We start from the raw sequence: 22,044 nt of genomic DNA, 5'->3' as shown, positions 1-22,044 counted from the left end.
AAATCCAGTTGCCTCACAAGGTAAATTACACTGCAGAGATCATCACTGTGGCCAATATCTCCAAAAGTCTGCAATTCACACCAAAAATATCTACATGGATAAATAACACTGCAGGCCAGGGGAAGAATATGTATATTTGTTACTGAGGTGAACAGCCCTTCAATTTTTTTTTTATAATTTTGTATTTCCAGAGAGTGGATCAAGGGATGAGGAGAAAGGAGACATGTGAGGGGGAAATTCAACACTCATTCAACATTTAAAGAAAAACAAATGAATGAATAAAAAAACATACATTCACATTCACTTAAGTGAATGTATTTTTTTTAAATACAATTTATAGGGGTTTCTAAAACTCAAAGATTTCAGTTCATCCAAAGAAGAAAAGTTAATTATAGGTAACTTTTTCAAAACTTAAGAATTTGAGCTGGATTTCTCAACTTTTTTTGTTTTTACAGTGTAGACCTATAACAATGCTAAATGAAAATTAAAATGTGAAAAAGTAGCTGTTATTCATCTCCATTTGATGTTTTGTCAAAGCCACACAGAGCCACTGGAGAGGAGCCAAAGATAGCAGATAGCTTTATCTGACTTGTTGCTAAAGTAGCTAACTTTAACTCTTAGCTGTTAGCTACTGTTAGCAGACAACAGAGGGGCCTAGCCAGCCCAGGAGCCTCCCACTGACCCTGAGACAACAAGACAGCACAGAAGTCATTAATGGAGTTTCCTGATGGGAAGATAGCTTTTGCTAAAGTTAGCTTACTGCTGTTAGATTGGTCAGCCAAGTTGTTTGTTTCACAGGACACAGATAAAATAAATAAGCTCTCTGCTGTAGTTGTTTCATGGGAACTTGAATATGAGGCTAATCTAACAGCAATTAGCCAATATTAGGCAATTAGAGCTGAACTGAGGTCATTTTAACCTTGAATAACCCCATCAGCCTGCACCATGGACACAAACAGCTGACCTCACAGTGGACAACAAGGATGCACCGAGCTAAATGAATGAGTAAGACACTGATGATGAGTACTGCTGATAACAAACACACAGTGTCAAGTCAAGGCCAGCTGATGCGTGTGTGTGTGTGTGTCCATTGTGATATAGTGACACAATGATGTTATTTCAGTCACATTGTGAAGACTCACCTCTCATGTGCTCAGTGAGAGTCAGTCCCTACAGGTGTGGTCATTTATTTCATTTATTAGGTTGAGGTTTGATGATGTTTAAGTATAAATTAGGGTCGGCTGGGGTTTTACTTTTACTCTACAAGGAAATGAATGTAAGACTATACCAATATAGTCAAACCAATCTTGGAACCTATCAGTTATCGACTGATAAACGTTCAGTCATTATCTATACACCTTTATGAAGGGTCAGTGACCTTGGGGGTTGGTTTTGTTCTTTGGTCCACAAAACCCTGCTGGAGTTTCACAGGAAAACTGTGTTGCAGAATGGAAGTGAATGGTGACCAGTTTCCAAATGTAAAAAACAACAGAAAAACCTAAAGTGCCTCTGTACTGCTTGTCTGGTGTAATCTAAAGCCCCTACAACCCACAGTGACTATAAAATTACTTTACATTACATTAATTACACCGTGCTTTTAGTCTGAATCTTCACTTTAGATCCTTAGCTTGGACCCACGTTCTTGTGTACATGCACACCGTCTGAACTAAGTGTGTGGTGTGTGACTTGGATTATGCCAGAGGAGTAGTATGGAGGCATTTTGTTTTATTTTGATTGTTTGTTTTTTTCCATTTTTTTTTTCCATTTGAAAACTGGCCACCATTCACTTCCATTGAGATTCTGCAACACTGTTTTCCTGTGAAACTCCAGCAGTGTTTTGTGGACTAACAAAATAAACCCAACGGCATGAGGGTAAGTAGAGAATGACTAAATTTTCATTTTTGGGTGAACTATCCCTTTAACCTCTGCAGGCAATGGCCAGTACATAGAGGTGGTATATAGAGGGAATCTTGTTAAGAAAAGCAGGGTGAAATAGGCTAATAAGGGACGGGTTTAGGTTCGGACAGAATTTTGCGGGCCTGGGGCTCAACTTTTCAGGCCTGATTAAAGTTCTGTTGTGCATCTCCATTGAGAACCAGGTACAGGGTCTTGCCCTCAGGTTTGATGGGAATCAAACTGCCAACGTGTGTGGTGTCTGAAGTTCTACTTCATATAATTCTGTTTGATTAGAAGCCCCTACCTCAAATCTCAAGGGAGTGCTAAGAATGTGGTACCTCTCAGTTTTGAGAGGCCTTCTTCATGTTTTGATATACCTAGATGGGAGGTCCCCTTAATGAATACCTCTCACAGGCAAACCATGGTGCCTGATCGATGCTGAACTTTTTTGTAATAAACTTTTTATTATATAATCAAGTCAGTGTCAGCGGATGTTTCTTCATCATCTTCACATCATCACTACTCAAGAATCAGTGAGAGTCACAGCTGCCCCTCAGCATACGATCAAATGTTAGACTGATTTTCTTAACAGTTTCATCACAATGAGAATATTATACAGCAGTCAGTCTGCATGAGCCCTCGCTCTGTCTCTGTGGCTGTCTGCAGGACAGTGGAAAAACTGTGCCCTGTCTGTCTGAAATCAGTTGTCCCAAATAATGTTTTTCCAGGAAATGAACTGATGAACAAAATGAACAAGTTAAGAGGAGAGCGTTCTGCATGCTGCATGCTGAGGAGACCTCACTCAATCATACAGTAATATTTATTTGTATCGCATTAAGTATTCTGTAGCCCGGCCATATTGTAATGAATAATTAATAACATATTGGACATACATGCAACAAGCTGCTGCTGTTACCAGAATATAGATGACTCAAATGAGAGAACCCTTTCAATCAATTATCAATTACTCATCATGAATTTGTAGATCAATATTTTTTTACTTTCTGGATCAATGAAAATGTCCCCATCATATCATTTCTGTAGGCTATAATTCCCGTTAATGATGTTCAAAATGTCCTGTTCATTTGATATGTTTTCAGTTGTATAGGCTGTCATAAAGAACAGGTTGTTCATGTCCTTCCACCTATTTTCAACCAGATAGTGGCGAGCGCAGCCACCACTGTGGGAGGAATTTGTGTTAAAATAAAGCCTTAAAGGGATAGTTCACCCAAAAATGAAAATTCTATCATTATCTACTCACTTTTAGTCCACAAAATACTGCTGGAGTTTCACAGGAAAACTGCATTGCAGTCTCCTAAATAATGGAAGCGAATGGTAGAGTTTTCAGATGTAAAAAACAAACAAACAAAAAGAACATGAAGTGTCTCCATAGTGCTTGACTGGCGTGACCCAAGTCCTGGCATGCCATTCACTTACACATGCACACCGTCACACCACACACACCCAGTTCAGACAGTGTGCATGTGTAGATGAACGTGGTTCCAAGTTAAGGATCTACAGTGAAGATTCAGGCTAAAAACATGGCATAAATAACATCATTCAAGTAAACTTGGCATGTGAGGGCTTTAGGAGATAACACCAGATGAACAGTCTGTAGGTATTTTATATTTTGTTTTGTTTGTTTGTTTGTTTGTTTTAATTTTTGAAAACTGGTCATCATTGACTTAATTTTTTTTTGGGAGGGAAGATCCTGCAACACTGCTTTCCTGTGAAAAAAATAAACCTGACCTGAACTAAATTTTCATAATCTCTTTAAAAAAGGTTGTTTTTTTAGGTCCTACAACTTAATGACAAACTTGGTTAATGAGAAGATGTTTAAAATTATTGTAACACACCTGTCACTTGCGTGTAATGGGTCATGTGTCTTGCAAACAGCCTGGACACTGTGCTTCATATCATCCTCAGAATCACTAATTCATCTTTGAAATTATCAGAGTTAGAGTCTGATATTACTTTGAATTATTCTTTATATTTAAATCCTTCTGACATGATATGCTAACCCCAAGCTCTCCAGCTTCATTCATTCTCAGCTGGTCACCGTACTGGGGGAAAAAAAACAAAAATTGGCATAGCATCTTTCTGGTGCATTCTGGTGCACTACACCATGGTGTATATGGTGTTTACAAACTGATTAGAAACTTGAGACACTAGAAAATGGAACTGGAGACTAATTTCTATATACAGATATGTGAATATAAATTCAAATTCATTTAAAAAAGCTTATAAAATCAACATCAGACAATAGCCGAAGGGTTCTGAGATTGCACTTTGGCCAGTGCATTCTGCTAGTTTTGCTCTCCACACTATGAAATATGAAATGATGAATGTTAATGAATATGAATGTTAATGAATGTATGAAAGAAATAAAGGGACAAAAATAAAAATATCCTCTTATGAAGTATTAACAGTAATGTCAACGCATTTGAACTCATTCTGAAGTTCAGTCCCTGCCATATGGAATACATAGACAACGTAATATAAAATGAAGAAATAATTAAATTATGAAATAAATAATCACATTAATAAATTGTTTAAAATATATAAATTAACAACAAAAAGTGAAATGAAAAAAAAATCAACTGATAATGTTGCTCTGTGTCTGCTGGATGTAAAAATAAGCAACTGTTTGCTAACATGTTGGCCAAGCAGCTTTTATATCATGATCATGTGTTCATGTGAATTTGAGTTTACAGCTTGTTCTGCTGCCTATAACTTGTAAAAAAAAAAAAAAAGAAAAAGAAAAAAAAACTCAAATAAGACTGAAAGAAACTACAATGGGAATATATTTAATTGCAAGTAAAGCTTCTGCATTTAAAAAAAATTCAAAGGTAAAAGAAGTTATACTGGCATTTAGGGGAAAAAAGCGAACTCTCCCTGTTGGTTTCTGATGAAACACTTGTTTACTTGTGTCAAAGGTTCATGACCTCAGAAGTTTGTAGAAACTGTGTAGTTCACCCCAGGTCATTATTTACATGATTTATAGTTTCACCTTTTTACAGAGGCATTCTACACCTGTGTTAAATTGTGGAGTTAGATTTGATTTTGAGTGATTCTTTATTTTTTCGTGTCTCATCTCAGGACCTTTCTGTGTGGAGTTTGCATGTTCTCCCCGTGTCTGCGTGGGTTCTCTCCGGGTTCTCCAGCTTCCTCCCACAGTCCAAAGACATGCATGCTAGGTTAATTTGTGACTCTAAATTGCCTGTAGGTGTGAACGTGAGTGTGAGTGGTTGTCTGTCTATGTGTCAGTCCTGTGATGAACTGGCAACTTGTCCAGGGTGAACCCCGCCTCTCACCCAATGTCAGCTGGGATAGGCTTCAGCCCCCCATGGCCCTTCAGGAATAAGCGGTTACAGAAAATGAATGAATGTTCAATTTAAAACACCATTTTAAAAGCCAGGAAAGTTAGACCTTTGTGCTCCTCACAGAAAACAAAGGGCTTTATAAGCAGGACAGGCATCAACACTGATAACATGACTGACTCTGACCTGAGGTAACTTCATGAAAGGTTACTGCAGGTGAAACTATGACAATATAAGCCAGCAACACAATGATTTCCTTTTTAGTAAGACAGTGCAGCTGTGTAGATGAAATTTGAGAGGCTGATAGGACAGACACCCTAACCTGACTTCATCTGTCTCACGTAAACCACATTCATACAGCACTCGTCTCTGGATGTGTGTTGTTTTAGTCATTATGTTGTCCACACCTGACTCGAACACATTTAGCTCAAGTGCTAACAGATAGTAGTCCTTTTTTATCCAGGTTTTGTAGCCTCAGTGATTAATGTTAGCTTTTGGAAAAAGAAAGTCATGATGTCACTCACAACTTTGTGTGTGAATCGTGACACAATTCAAATGTGATCAAAATAAAATTTCTCTTGTTGTAGATTATAGTTCATACTTTTTCCAAAGTTAGGTCCCATGGATCAGAGCAGCCTCATGTCACTTCCCTCAGAAATACATTAACTGGAGTTTCAATAAGGTACTTGTCAGTATGTACCACCTCCAGCCACTCAGTGGAATCCTTCCTTTACTTTGATGGAGGCAGACACTCAGCAGCCCTTATTTATTTATGTTTGTCTGTGTTAACAGTGCTGATTGTTGATTGGCAAAGACATAGCATGATTGTTCACCTGTGACAGCCCACATGATTTGGGCTCAACAGTGATGTGGTTTTCTCGTTTAATGTGTTTAAACTCGTAAAGACCTCAGAATCTGTACTGACCAGCGGTCAAATTAGAATGGTTGTTTTCACCCAAAATGTGTCAGAATCATGACAGAGGCAAAGTACCTGGATGGGTTGCTCTGATCTATCTTGGTCCACTGGAAGGTGTGTGACTTCGGCTTTCTATACTCAAGATCAACACCCTTGAAAGGAGGAACTGAGAGATAGGCAAAGATAGAAAGGACAGACCATGGATGAAGACATGGCAACAATGAGACAGCATGACTAGAAGAGGGTCAGACAAACCCTACCACACACACAGACACAGAAAGTACAGGAGAAGATAAAGAAGTGCTAAATTTGCAACACATAGATGTGATGTTGAATCAGGAAGTAAAACCAGAGTGACCCTGATGGTAGGGAGAAACAAAGTAACATTTTTGTGTGACACTGGGGCTTCATGTACCGCTGTACATCCTGATGATGTGCCAGACATAGCTAAGACTCTAGATGTCATTTATGTAAAATCTGCATATGGCAGAGTTCATAAAGAAAACTTATCACAAACAAAATTGATCGTTGATCCAGAAACAGATAAACAAATTCAAACACCATAACCTCAAACTAAGCAACAAATGATGTCATTTTTAGGGATGATAAATTTCTGCAGGGGCTGGATATCAAATTATGCAATAATAACCTCTCCACTGCCAGCCCTAATCTATGACACACCCTTAGTTGCATCAGATCCTATTCAGTGGACAAAAGACGCAGAAGAAGCCTTTATCAAGACCAAACAACTTTTAGTCGGCTCATCAGTGTTAGGCCTACCAGATCACTCTAAACCATTTGAACAGACTGTAGATTGTAGAACAAACATTTACAACATGGATTTACAAATTACTCTAAAAATTTTTGTTTGACATGCGAAAATCTGTTCAAAACACAATCCACAAGGCAATCTAAGACCTAAAAGAGGACAATTTCCAAAACCAGAATGTCCATTTCAACATATCTGTATGGATTTTATTGAACTAAATCAATGTGAAGGAAAGAAATACGGTTTGGTAATAATTGATATGCACACAACGTGGATAGAAATATTTCCCTGTGCACACCCAGATGCACTAACAGTGGCTAAAGCCTTAGTTAAAGAAATAAAACCATGATTTGGAATCCCACAGAGAATTTATAGCGACAATAGAACACATTTTGTAAATAATATAATCACTCTAGTAGCCTTAATATAGAACTGAAAAATCATTGTGCATATCACCCACAATCAGTGGGGCTGGTAGAAAGATTCAATGGAACTGTTAAGTCCAAATTAAGAAAAATTATGGAAGAGACAGGGAAGAACTGGCTGTACTGCTCACCCTTAGTGATACTAAATATAAATGTAACGCCAACAAGCACAGGCCTCATCCCATTTGAAATGATGTATGGAAGACCTTATGTCATTCCAGAACTAAGACCATTCACTCGACCTAAAGAAGCAACAGAAGAGACTCTAGCTGACTACATAAGAAAAATGCTAACTAACAGAGATGTTCAATCTGCTAATTCTATTCCAACACAGGAACCTGACAAAACAGAATCAGCAGTGAAACTGAGGGACTGGGTATTCATCAAAGTTATTAAGAAGAAAACCTGGTCCAGTCCAAGGTGGGAAGGACCATTCCAAGTCCTCTTGACCACACCAACAGTGGTAAAGATTGCAAAGACAAGTTCCTGGATCCATCTGTCACACTGTAAGAAAGCTCACCATCTGGTAACAACAGGTGAACCATAAAGGGGCCTTCACATGACAAGAAATTTGCTCTTCGCTCACTGCACTTCTGCAACAACAAACCAAAGCTCTATGTAACAACATGATAGGATTTACTGTTGCTGAGCTAAAGGACAGTTTATCTAGCTACAAAGCACTGATCCTGTCACTGTGTCTGCCTGGAATAGCGAACATACACAAACGGCTAAACTAACGTTAGCATTGTATTCAAACAGTAGTTTGTAAACTCTGCCTAATCACAAACCTGGTAGCCCAATCTGACTACTGACATTTCACCAAGCACTACTCTTCCTGCCGAGATCATGGTATGATTTTAATGTGCTGTTATACAGTATACAGTTATACAGTTTGGGGAACTCGGGAACACAGAGAATATGTTTTTCTTCCATTTTCTCTCCCTCCTCTGTTTGTATGTGTCACTTCTGGCTACGTCATTTTCAGCTGTTATCTCAGTGGTTGCACTTTGAAAGGTCAGCGGCAAACAAGGTCAAAAATCAAATAATTTGAACTTTGGGTGCAGCAGTGAGAGGCAGATCCGAGCGGTGCACCACACCGAGGGTAGCGGTGCCGCTTGGTCGGGCGCCACCGCTCTCTCCATAGGAAAATAATGGGCCAGCGCAAAGCGTTTTTACTGATCATGTGTAGGGGCCTTAAGTTTCTGAGCCTGCCACCTCAGTGATGAAAGTCTGGACCCAGGGAAAGTGACAACAATAGGAGTACTTTCTGACGCAGGGGGTGATAGGCACAAGGCGCACCCAGTCACAGGGAGCCCGTGAAGAATACACACTGAGGTGATAGAGGGGAATGAAACTATGGAAAACCTACACAGAATAACTGAGCAAAAGCAAAGTCTCATGTCAGATAATTATATTCCAATTTATAAAACATCAGGCGGAAAAGCATTAACTGAATAGAGTGAGAAGAGAGAAAAGAAAACTCAGTTGATTACAATAATATCTATTCTGTTGTTAGTAATAACAATAAGATAAGATAAGATAAGATAAGATAAGATAAGATAAGATAAGATAAGATAAGATAAGACTTTATTGATCCCGCACCGGAGAAATTCACTTGTCACAGCAGCTCAGCAGTACAGATAGAAAAGTGACAATAAGTACTTATAAATATTAAGATAAAAAGTAGAAAATATGTATATACCTATCAGATTTAAAATATAAAGTCTAAGAAAAATTAAAATGTAAAGTACTAAGTACAGGACTGTACACACAAGACTATTTACAATATATACACCTTTCACTGTAAACTTTGTTGCCTTGAAGAGGCCGATTGCACAAAGGGGTATGGTGGATTACACAAAATATTAAATATTAGCAGCAATAAAAAGATTTAACAAAGTGAACATACAATACAATATTGTGGGAGAGCTGTCGTGGTGTAACGTCACTCGGTCTGCTAAACACAGAAATCCAAGATGCATGGCTGAAGAATCAGACTATCCCTCAAGCTGACATATGGTGGTACTGTGGGGGCCGAGTACTTCCATCTAATTTACCTTATGATTGGAAGGGGAAATGTGCTGTAATCCAAATGGTCATGCCTTTCTATGTACTGCCGTTAGCAGAACCTGTTACACAGAAACATACATTCAAATTTTAGAGAGAAAAGCATTCGACCACTGCTCTGCTGGGTTCATTTGACTCACACGTGTACATTAATGAAATAGGTATACCGCATGGTGTTCCTGATGAATACAAAGCACGCAATCAAATTGTTGTGGGTTTTGAATCTTTATTTTTCAGGTGGGCTACAGTCAACAAGAATGTAGACTGGATAAATTACATCTATTACAATCAACAGCGATTTGTAAACTTTACCTGTGATGGCTTTAAAGGCATAGCAGAACAATTAGAGAAAACTAGCTTAATGGCATGGCGAAATAGAATGACACTAGACATGCTGCTAGCTGAAAAAAGGAGGAGTTTGCAGAATGCTTGGTGACATGTGTTGTACATTCATTCCAAATAATACTGCTCCTGATGGTAGCATTACTAGAGCGATTCAAGGGTTGACAGCTCTCTCAGAAGATCTAGCAGAGAACTCAGGTACAGATGATCCTTTCGCAAGGATGGTTTGGAAGGTGGAGTGGACTAATCTCTTCTGTCCTAGTTTCCATTGCAATTGCAGCAGCTCTCCTGTCTGTCTGTGGTTGCTGTTGCATTCCATGCATTTGAGGACTGATTCAAAGATTAATTGACACTGCAATGACAAAAACCATGATGTCCCAACAAATGCAAACTGATGATGTTGTTGATTTAAAGTCTATATCCTGTGATGATGAGTGAATGACCAATGAATTATGCCATGAAAATCTAACTGAAATGTAGTATACGTATATTACATAAGTACTCTGACTTACATGTATGTACATATGAGTTACCTTGATTTTTAGTACTTACATTTATTAGTTTTATTTGTAGTACAAATCTAAAAAAAAAAACCCAATGTATATAAAGTAAAAACAGGAGGGAAATGTTAGAAAAATATGGTATATATATTTTATTTTATAATATTTTATTTTATATACTTTTTGAACTGTATGAACTGAAATAACTATGTATGTATATAGACATGATTGTGTGAGTGTGTACAGAAGAAGCTGCACCCTTGAAAGGAGGAACTGACATTCCACAGAGTAACAGAATGCGATGTTTTGTTCTCAAGGACACTGTACCCATTTGTTGTCATGAGGCTATTAGTAAGAATGTTATATTTTTTCCATTATAAAAATCCTGAAGTTTGAATCTCAAACTGTGTTCTTATGTTTTTATTTAAGACTTACTCTAACATTTGTCCATAGACGGATGGAGTGCACAGTATTTTTGTTTTTTAATTTGTCTCACACATTAAGACCATGTCTCACATTTTGATTGGTTTTCAAAGGTCAAACCACTGTGGCACACACAGACAGATGCTTTTTCAAAATCTGACTTTTATCCAATGGCTGTGAAGAAAGCAGGGAGGCTTTCATGGCAGGGCTGTGCTGATGTCAATTCAAGCATGCACACATGGGTCACATGCAGGACAATCTGTCATTGTTGCTGCTACCTTACACCCAACGAGTGTAAAATTGCAAGTCACCACAAAGTCACAAGCAATGCAGATTTCGGTTGAATATAGTGGGAACCACCACAAAAAACAGTATGCAGCTACAACACAGACTGATCAATTGTCTATTGTGTGCTATTGTGAGCTGAGGGACAGGAATGTTTATTTTTTAATCAATCAGTTAAAATTAGTCTACTTCTCAGCAATGATAACATGTCCCACATAGTCCCACATTGTTTCACATAATCATAGTTTTTGAGATCTGGTCACCCTACTAGAGGACCACATTTTGCCATGATCAGACATGCACACACACACACACACACACACACACAAAAGGTGAAAACAATAGCTGTCATGGCTGTAAATAACCTTTGTCTCCTGCCAACGTGTGTGTGTGTATATGTGACACAGGTGGACATGCAGCTGTATGAGACATGCCCCCTCCTTCTCCATCACCTCTGTATAAACAGAGTGGGACAGCAAACACGTTGGGAAATCTGTGAATGAACTGGAAAAGCCTCCTGTGCTGACCTTGAGCCTCAGTGGTCAACAGGTTCCTTCTGGTCAAAAACGGGAGTGGCTGAACCGGTCCACCGTGCATAAACTCCTCCACATCCTTTTACCCCATTATTAAAGTGCATTCTGGTCAATGTTGGGGAACTTTTGAAAGTAACTTGTTAAGAGTACTTTTGCATGACCAAAAATGAAAAACATGTAGACTCACCCAACCAGTGTTCCCTGTAGTTTAATCTGTTATAATACAGGAGACATTTTTCAAAATATGTGTCAGATAGTTACCTCCTCTTATGAGACTTCCGAAGTGAAAAAGGTTCTATACAGGTTCCCTGGATAGTGCTGGAGCGCTGACTTGAGGAAAGATTTCATCATGGGGAATTAATTCAGTACATTCATCTCAAGACCTGAGTCCACCAAGACCATAGGTTGTGTCTGTCCTCTGTGTCAAATGATAATAGTCACTGTCTGAGTCAGTGGTGGGCTCAGGTTGTCTGAGGGGAGAGGGCAAAAAACTTAAAAAGGGACCAGTTTTATGCAGTGAAATACCATTGTACAAAAGTTGTGGTGCACATTTTCAGGTTTTTTATCACATTTTGTCCACTGAAAGGGCATCCTAGAGGGCATTTATCATGTGTAATCCACTGGAATGGCACTCTAGAAGGCATTTATCACATTTTGCCCTCTGGAAGGGCACTCTAGAGGCCACTATATTGTGTTTTATCTAACATAAGAGCATCAAAGAGGGCACATTTGCTGCCCCCTTGAGTCGACCAGTGGTCAGCCTCTCCTCTGGCGGGTGCAGGCAGTGATATTTCTTACAGTGGTGAAAACACTGTAAAATTGTAACAGTAACGGACTGCCTATTTTCGAAAATGTAACTACATAACTAATGTGACAAGCAGTGTCGCTAATGTTACATTGCTTGTTACAAACAAATGAGGATGATGAGGATGTAGCTGATCTGAAAGTGAAGGTTTGGATTCCATCAGTGTTATAGGCAGAAGATCTGTGATGTGTTGCCTTGTCTAGCCCTGACTGTAATGTGGATAAGCATCAACATGCTCATGACAGTGTAGGATTCTTGTAAAAAATGCTTGTAAAAAGATCCAGCTGTTGTAGTTGGGGGGATTGAAGTTATCATTTGCTCATTGTGAAGTGTATTCTCTATATCCTCTGCCTTGCACACTACTGTGCCAACAGAAATCAGCTGCTCTGTCTCACTGGTCAGTTTTGGGGAAGGTGCTGCAAATGTCTTCAAGAGAAGCTGGGTGAATAATGTTATTTCATTTTACAGTTAAATCTGTTAAAGCTTGATGATTCCAGACAGACTGTTCAATCAAATCAGGGGTAAAATCAGAGTAGAGCATGCAAATACTTCTTCAGAGGCATATTCGTCTTTATACAAATGATCCCAAACATCTGCAGACTTATTTCTATTAAGTGAAAGCATCTTCTTCAACTTCTGCATTTGAGATGCATCAATTTCTGATTTAGGAATGTACATCATGATCATCATGACTGTTGTTGATGCAAGTTTATGATATTTTGCAAAATATTTTTTTTTTTTCATTCATGAAATGCATTGACCTGGGTAAATAAATAAAAATTATATATATTTTGAACCAAATGCATGACAGCAATGCATTGTGGGTGATATACACCTTGCAGTGACCATCGTTGTTGCCTTGCTCCCTTGCCAGCCCTCCAAGGTCCACTTCAGTTTTACAGACAAATGGAGCAAAGCTTATGATGGCGCAGAGGGCAAGAGCCAAGGGGAAATGATCAAGGGCACATTGAATGACTAATGAAACACAGCCCTCGTTGTCATGTACGAATTAAAGAGCCCACTTTTGTTCATTGTGTACTGGCCCAATTTATGAACTTCACTTTACACAAAGGAAACACTTTGCACATCTGTTAGATGAGACAGGTGCATAGGAGAGGGGCGAGTAGACCAAAAAGTTGCAAAAGGACTCCTGTACACTATCAAACTTGCAATATAACATTTATTTTTCAATGTCTTGGTACGAGACCTTCATCAGGCAAAAAACAAGGACCAAAATATCAATAGGTTATTGATCACACTACAATATCCAAAACAGAGAAAAAAAATAAAACACAAATATTGCAGGTTACATTTGTAAATAAGCCAATAAGGATACATTCACATTGGAAGTTAAAACAGCATAATTGAATAAATAGAACCCCACATTATAGATACAACCAAATTCCTTACACTTAATTAAGTCGGTCCCTAGAAATAAATCCTATAGATACAATAAATGATAGCAGTGGAAAATACTCACATTCATCAGTTTCCAACATTTGTGGGTGAACCTTGTATCTAGAAAAATGACATCTAAAAAAAAGGAATATCCATAACCAATTTTAAATGTAAAACCCTCACAGAATTTAATTAGGTCTTAAAAACGACATGCATAAACTGAACTGCATTTTGACTTCAGGCAGTTGATGCTGAACCTGAGTATGAGGAGTGGGGCTGACCTGCTGTCATAAAATGCAAACACTTGTATGGGCTGGCAATGATATGTCAATGTGTGTCATTTTAAATACAATTTTAATAAATGTACTGCATTTTGTGCTGAGTTTTCTCAACTTAAATATTACTTAAAAAACTTTTGACCGAATGATAAAGAACACTAAATTAAACTAGCAAGTCACTGCAACTAAAAATGCTGAGATGAATGAGCAAAAAGTTGTTTTTAGTGCAGACTTAAGTACAAATAATTTAACTTTTATTATGTTTTTTTATTAGTAGTATTTAACTTAAATAATCACAAATTTATTAGCATTCAGATCAGTTTCACTCAAACAAACTCTCCATTACCAATCAGTCAAATGGGTTGAATGAATATGATGTATGTCAGGAAAATAAATAAAAGAAAAAAGAGTTTGCTGATGCTATCATGCTGACCTTTATTTCACCATAATTCAGCTTGAATCCTTTTTTATCAATCGCTTTCTCAATAACTGTTAATGATTGATAAAAAAAAAATTGTGAGGCCGGGGACCGTGAACATTTTTTGGCTTCTGAAGGGGGCCATGCTAGAAAAAGTTTGGAAACCACTGATGTAGGAGAAAGTTTGCTGATGCTATCATGCCAACTTTAATTTCACTAAAATTCAACTTGAATCCTTTTTTATTAGCTGCTTCCTCTGTCATTGTTAGTGACTGATTTTGATTGTTAGTGTCAGAACAGTATTCTCCTCTGTCATGCAACACTGCTGTGGGTACATTGACTAAAGAAAACTTTGAATAAATTAATTATTCTTCTTTTGGTACCAAAACTATTTCAAATGTAATAATACACTGGTGTTTTCTTTTTACTCTGGGCTGTACATCTTTCAGTTTTTCCCTTAAAAGCTTTATGTAACCATCCTACTGCACCTGAGGCGACAAAAATGATTGAATCATCTGAGGAGAACAGCTGTTTAATTTAGCAAAACATCTAGAAGACTGACTGAGTCCAAACATCTGGTACATCAAAGATGACAAAAGTAGCAAAAAGTTGGAACCAAGCATGAACTGGAACAAGAGTAAAATAAACAGCTATATTGATGTACAGGATTGCAAGTCTTAAAACTCCTCTCTTCTGTTTGACTGTTTGTAGGCTGGTACAAAAAAGTAGGGACTAATTTGTTGGATGTTTAGATTGTCATGCCTTCAAAGTTTTGCAGCCTGCTCATGACTTCCTATGCAGTCTGAAAAAGTTCTTGTGTACTGTAGTACTGTGCTGCCATCTGTGGGATGACTGAAGACACTTCAACTTCAAGATATGACACAACATATTCCAGTGACTTATTTAGATTTTTATCACTGAATGGTGACTTTCACCAGAAAGTTTTTCTGATGACATGAGTCTGTAGACGAGAGTGGAGCCATGAAGGTATAGCCAGTATGAAAGACCTCTACATAAACAGATCACTTTGCCTCATTTGAGCAATTAAAATCTAAGTTTGTACAGTCTCAGACTAATTTTTCCAGGTATTTTCAATTGAGAAATAACATCCCCCAAAACATCCCCCTGTTTGAATCACTACGTGAAGAAGAAAATCACTGTTCAAGCTCCGTCTGGGAGCCCCAGAAACCAGAAACATTGTTTCAGACTTGATGTACAACTTCTCTAGTAACCTAGACAGATCTGCCTCTAAGGAGAAAATGTGTGGTCATAAAGGACAACATTTGGGAAGCAGCACTTGAAGGAATAAAGTCATACAGATTATACTGTTACTATGTAACTACTATGTAACAGATGCAAGAAGGCAGAGGGCACATTTTTGGAACTGTCCAAAACAACATCATTTTTGATCCATCTTGTTTCAATGGTACTCTGCTGTTTTTAACATAATTTGTCCCCTGATCCAGAAGCTGCTTTGTTTGAATACTCAGTGTTTGAGTATTCGATTCACATGATCACTTCATTATCAGGCTTCAGGCTGTCAGGCAGAGGCTTTGTGATGAACTGATCATGTGAATCAGGTGTGTTTGAGCAGGGAAACATCTAAAACATGCAGGGCAGTGGGCTCTGAGGACCACGATAGAGGAAACACTGCTCTACCACTGCTGAAAATTTAGACCAGAAATATTGGATGGTATTGGTGTATGGAGTGTTGGTTGCCAAGAGGTGCATTTTGAAACTGTGGTGGAAATCTGACTCTGTCCCTCAGTTTGACATCTGGTTAAGGGAGTTGGTGGACTTTCTACATGTGGAAGGACTGTATATTTGCCCTACCATATGTATGTTCCTTTTATGAATGTGTATTTCTTTTTTTTTTTTTCTTATCTTATCGTATTTTATTTTGTTATTATTTATTTTTTCTCTTTCCTTGGGAGGGACAAGGGGGATGGAAGGGGTGTTATTAGTTACAGTATGTATTTATTTTAGGTACTGTCCTCATACTGCATTTGATTTAAATGTTTTGTTGGCCCTGTCTTATCTAAAATCACTATAAATAAAATGTTCAAAAACATTTAGAAAGGTTGGTTAAGGAAAGAAAACAGAATCTGACTTGGATATTCCATTTTAAATGACACATTTAAGAAACAGGGAAGTATCTATCTGGTTATGTGAGCGCTGTCAGGTGTAGGAGTCTTTTGTTACATCGGAGATCTTTCATTTTATGTTCCAGTCACATCACTAAGGTCCTCCACCGTGTTCCTTTTAAATCTTCTTTATGTGTCTCATAAAAGTACCAGTGAGTGTTCTGTTTTATGCCCCTAAAGAAAATTATCTTTTTAATTTGGGATAATGTCATAGCCTTATCTTTTTTTTGTTTTGTTTTGTTTTACTACTTTTTTTCTATTACTTTTTACATTATTTTTATCCCTGCTATTTTGTACTGTATCATATTCTATTGGCTTCTGTTATTTTTTTACTTCTATTTTTTAAATCATTAAAAAAATCATTATCAATTTGTATTTTATGTTGTTATTAATTAATAATTAATAATTTTTTCTGATCAGATCTGAGGAAGGCTGAGATTTGATCAAACGGTAGTAATGGGAGGGATTTAATCTCTGGTCCGCCTCCGGAGCAGCAGGTGGCAGTAGTGCTCTACCACCTAATACACTGTTTACCGACCGTTTTAACCATAAAGAAGAAAAAGCGGAAGTACTTACAGTGTGTGTGAATGTGAAATTCAATGAACCGGTCAGAACCGTTTAAAAAGTGACAAAATGTTTTGTGCAAACGTCCTGCGTACATTACGGCCCTGTGTAGTTTTTCAGTCGGCCAGGAAGTTCTACATTACAGCCGCTCGTCACGCGACTCCGGTCACCGCGTACTGTTTGACAGGAGCGACACAGAGCGGACAGCTGTCTGCTGTCAGGAGGTCGCTCATCAACTTTAACTACAAGGTAACTGACTCACAACTCACACTCTGTTTTCTTCACACATAAATATGGCTTAGCAGCAGGCTAATACTTTACTGCACATGATTAATGGAAACAAACGTAGTTAAGATGAGCTAAATTAGCATTAGCCACTAAGATCAGGTGTCTGGAATCGACTATTAATGCCTGCTGGACTGTAATAGGTCTAGTCCGGCGGAATAATGCCTACCATACAGTACCACACAGTTTACATAGACTTATGAAAGTCTTCAGCCTGACACTGTCTCACATCTAAAATGTCAGAAGTTTGTCAGAAGTCACGGAGTTTTTAGTCACAGAGTTTTGAGACTGCGGGTATTGTAGAGTCGCCATTTAAAAGACTACAACTAGATTATTTTGCTTTTCTCCCCTCTCGTGTATTTTTTGCCAAGATGTCTGTACATTTGTTTCCCAATATATTAATTCTGATCAACTTTTTTACAATAACGTATAATTTGGCTTTTTAAAAACATTTCCTCCAAGACAAATCAAAGTTATATTATTAGCTTGATTCTACTAATTGCAAAATCTCATATCCATGTAAATTTTCCAATCATAAACTATCATTTTTAATTTCTGAAAATCAAGTCAAACATTACATTAATTAAATTGTGCATTCCAAAAGCACGAAAGCATCAAAATATTTGGGTTTATGTACCCTTTATACATATAATACGAAGATTATAAAATATGACTTCCATGAGGCTGTTCAGTCAGACAGATCATAGACTTGACATTTTATCCTTCCAGCTACAGCCAAGTTTAACCTTCATGTAGCATGTGCGCTTGATGTTATGTTCATTATAATGCTGATTAATGTTGAAATGGCTCCTTTGCAACCCCCCCACCTCGCACTGAACTGTAGGGTAAAGTGTTGATTGTGCGTTTGTCTGAGCAGGTGCTGTCTCACTGTCCATCCACCCGTTGTGTCTCCACGGCGACCCAGTCTAAGGATGGCAACCTCATTTACAGTGGCAGCTTGGGCGGTGCTGTACGAGGTGAGTTACTTTCACATCTACATCTGAAAGAAAACTACCTGATCATTATCAGGATGATATCGTGAAAGAAAGAAAGAAAGAAAGAAAGAATATGAACACACTCACTGTGGAGTACACACAATATGGCATAATAAGTACTGTTGCAGTGTTTCTATGATCGTGATCTCCAACACTGATCAATAAATTATTTTGTAAACCAAAAGCAAATCAAACTGCAGGTTCATATGAAATTTACTGTAAAGTCAGTGATGTGATAGCCTAATGCTGATGGAATCCTTGGATAAAATGGATATATGTATTGAAATGTGTAAGCCTACATGTGGTAACCTGTAACCTGTGTTTTCTGAATCATCTCTTGTCAGGGGTAAAGCTGTTCTCTTACAGCACCAGCGGAGCCAGCCTCTTCCTCATGCCCCACATCCTCCTGAAGACCGGACTGGGAGTCCAGAGCTTTGCCATGCAAGCTGCTTTCTGTGGAGTCATAGGCTTCTTCACCTTCCTCACCCCCGTCCTCCTCCATCTTGTCACCAAGGGCTACGTGATCCGCCTGTACCACAACCCGGACAGAGACACCTACACTGCCGTTACGTACAGCGTCTTCCTCACTGAAAAGAAGAGGGTGTTCCACCAGAAGCAGGTCAGGATTCCAGCCGTCAGCAAGATGTTTACCACCTTCTATGCTGATCAGGTGGGGCTGCTGGTAAACCCGGATCTGTTCCCCATCCCACAGGACTATAACCACCTGATGGGTTATGATAAGCCCTTCAGCTTCGACTTGGACGACATGAACAAACCAGATAAGAGCTGAGGGACTGACTGCAAACAGGCTGAGTGTGCTGCAACATATAATTAGATCAGTACATACACTCTGTTTCTACCAGGTTGGAACATCCATGGAGGACTTTGCATCCAAAATAACTTCCCAGCTAGATTTTTTTTTTTAAATCAACATTATGTATCATGTTAATAAAGTATAACTTCATCATCACTAACAGAAATGAGTCACTGTTGTACTTTCAGAGCGTAAACCAAATTCCATTCAAGAGCCATTTTCATCATCTTGTATTGATGATGGGAGAGTTGGACCGCTGTGTAAAGTCTTCTCCAGCACATCCCAAAGATTCTCAGTGGGGTTCAGGTCTGGACTGATGATGTCTCATGCTCCCTGAACAACTCTTTCACTATTTGAGCCTCATGAATCCTGACATTGTCATCTTGAAATATATCCGTGTCATCACTGAGTATATTCAGGTCGTGAGCTGACATCATTTTTTGGACACATAACGTTGTTGAACCTCGACCTGAGCAACTGAAGCAACCACAGATCATAACACTGCCCCCACAGGCTTGTACAGTAGGTACTAGGCATGATGGGAGCATCACTTAATCCACCTCTCTTCTTACCCTGATGCCCCCATCACTCTGGAACAGGGTAAATCTGGACTCAGATCACAGGACCTTTTTCCATTGATCCACAGTCCAATCTTTATGCTCCATAGCAAACTGAAACCTTTTTTCTGATTCTTCTCGGAAGATGATGGTTCACAGGTTTTAATAATGTGTTGGACAGTTTTTAACCCAGTTTTAGTACATTCATCAATCTCCTTAGTTGGTTTCTTTGCTTGATGCAGTTCCAATTTGAACCTTCTGAAACAGAGGAACATCTTTTCCTCGACCACAGGATATGTCTTCTGACATGGTTGTTTAATAAATGAGAAGTTGCTCACTGTATCAGTTAGGGTTCAATAATTTGTTACCAGCTGAAACATATTAATCACAGCAGTAATTATCCAGTGGAAGGTTCTTACCTTTGCTTAGTTAAATACAGGTGGTGACTGTTTTTGGCTATCACCTACTGGCAACAGGAAATTATATGTTTTACACTTTGACATGCTGCTTCTACCAGGTTCACCATATCCAACTCAAATCTGGTCAGGAAGGCCTTAAGACCTTGGTTATACTATATTGTAAACATTGTGACATATCATCAAAAGGCGTTGCCCTCACATCACAGCAAAGGTCCATGTTTCACCAAAACACAGGAAGTTACATTAACTTCAGTGTACATGGTCAAATCTGCCTGAAACTTCACATGTTCTTTAACAGTCCAGGCCTGAACATATAATATGACTTTCATCAACGGGCATGATGAGATGGCTTGGCCATAGTCATAGCGCCACCTAGTGGAGATAGGAAGTGACATTAGACTTGTTTAAGTGTCCAAAGTGGGTGAAAATTCAGAGCCTTGTTGACCAGCAATGGGGCCATGGCAACCACAGGCCCCAACTGGCACCGTGGGGCGAGGACCTTTCCAATGCTGCTTGCAATTTTAATTTTAAATATATTCAACCTCCCAGCCAGACGAGCCAGACCAAACACCCCACAAGGAAATGGAGCCAGGATAAGAGACATGCTGAATCAGCGAAATCCAGCACAATTGAAGTGAAGGGTGACCAGTTTTAAAATGTAAGAAAACACGAAAAAACCCATGAAATGGGTGAGAGCCTGTGTACTCGCTCTAGGCGTGTGCACGCGGATCCACTCTGAGATGCTATAGTTGACATTTAGGCTAAAAACGTGGTGTAAATGGCGTCTTTTTGGGTCAAATTTTAATGTCGCGTCTTACAGACACTTGGATTACATCACATGAGCAGTATGGAGACATTTTATGTTTTTTAATTTTTGTTCTTTTTTTACATTTTCAAACTGGTCACCATTCACTTCAATTGTACTGGATTTGGCTGCAACGCTGTTCTGCTGAAGCTCTGACAGTGTTTTGTGAACTGGAGATCTTCACCCATCCTCACATCAGCACAGGGGTGAGTAGATATTGAGTTAAATTTCATTTTTGGGTGAACTATCACTTTAAGGTTGTTCCTTGCTCAGAGGTCAGCAACCTTTACTCTCAGAAGAGACATTTCTGGCTGAAAAGAATCATGAGCTGAAATTATTAAATTATTTATTATCCTTTTGTTAAATGTTAAAAACTAACTTTCATTTATTTCCATACAATTCTCTGACAACATCACAGGGAGCCACTGGGGAGGGACAAAAGAGCTGCAGGTTGCTGACCCCTGTCCTACCTGTTATTTCCACTGCCCACATACAGAAACCTGCTCCTACAAAACATTTCACATCAAACTACCACACTGACTTTACCAACAGGATGCAGTTACTTGTTATTTAGTTGTTGAAGGGGGAGAGGATTGCTTTCCCCAAGAATATATTTCCAGGCTGTTGCAGGATTTAATGTGACAGCAAACACCTCTGCCTCATGAGCCTTCATCATCCCAGCTGCCTGGTACATTTCCTTGTGTTTTTTTTCCTGAGGAATTGGCCATTCACAAATGATGATGAGACGTCTGCATGGAAGAAACTGCACTTGTCTCAGTCTTCATGAGAGCACTCATAAATGAAGATGTGACCGGGGGGAGGGGGTGTCTGACCCAAACCCCAGACTACATAGACCCGACAACGCCACTCTGGGAATTTCACCCAGAGAATATACACTTAACAGGTTCAGACATCAGTTCTTAGAATGCAAATGAGGAGCAGAGACGTGCGTTTCAAGTTTAACTCGGGATAATTTATTAAAAATCAAGGCAAGTACTGGTGATATTAAGTCTGTTAAAAGAGAGGAGACTGTTATTTAAAAAAATATAATTGTCTTTATTACAACCCCAAATGCTAAAATTCTAA

The 22,044-nt window shown here is 38.7% G+C and overlaps 1 protein-coding gene across 1 annotated transcript; it reads left to right on the top strand.

Annotated features, from left to right (window-relative positions):
• The first annotated feature begins 17,056 nt into the window (after positions 1–17,056).
• On the top strand, positions 17,057–19,331 carry tmem70 (transmembrane protein 70). The gene is made up of 3 exons (XM_084733029.1): positions 17,057–17,332; positions 18,246–18,345; positions 18,708–19,331. The coding sequence occupies exons 1-3, from the start codon at positions 17,153–17,155 to the stop codon at positions 19,151–19,153; spliced, it is 726 nt and encodes a 241-aa protein (XP_084589155.1). The 5' UTR covers positions 17,057–17,152; the 3' UTR covers positions 19,154–19,331.
• Positions 19,332–22,044: the final 2,713 nt, after the last annotated feature.

Source organism: Lutjanus erythropterus, chromosome 12 (genome assembly GCF_056507025.1).
Source record: "Lutjanus erythropterus isolate fLutEry1 chromosome 12, fLutEry1.hap2, whole genome shotgun sequence".
Lineage (NCBI taxonomy): Eukaryota > Metazoa > Chordata > Actinopteri > Lutjaniformes > Lutjanidae > Lutjanus > Lutjanus erythropterus.
The sequence above is the reverse complement of the archived record's forward strand: the minus strand, read 5'-3'. Positions and strand labels throughout refer to the sequence as shown.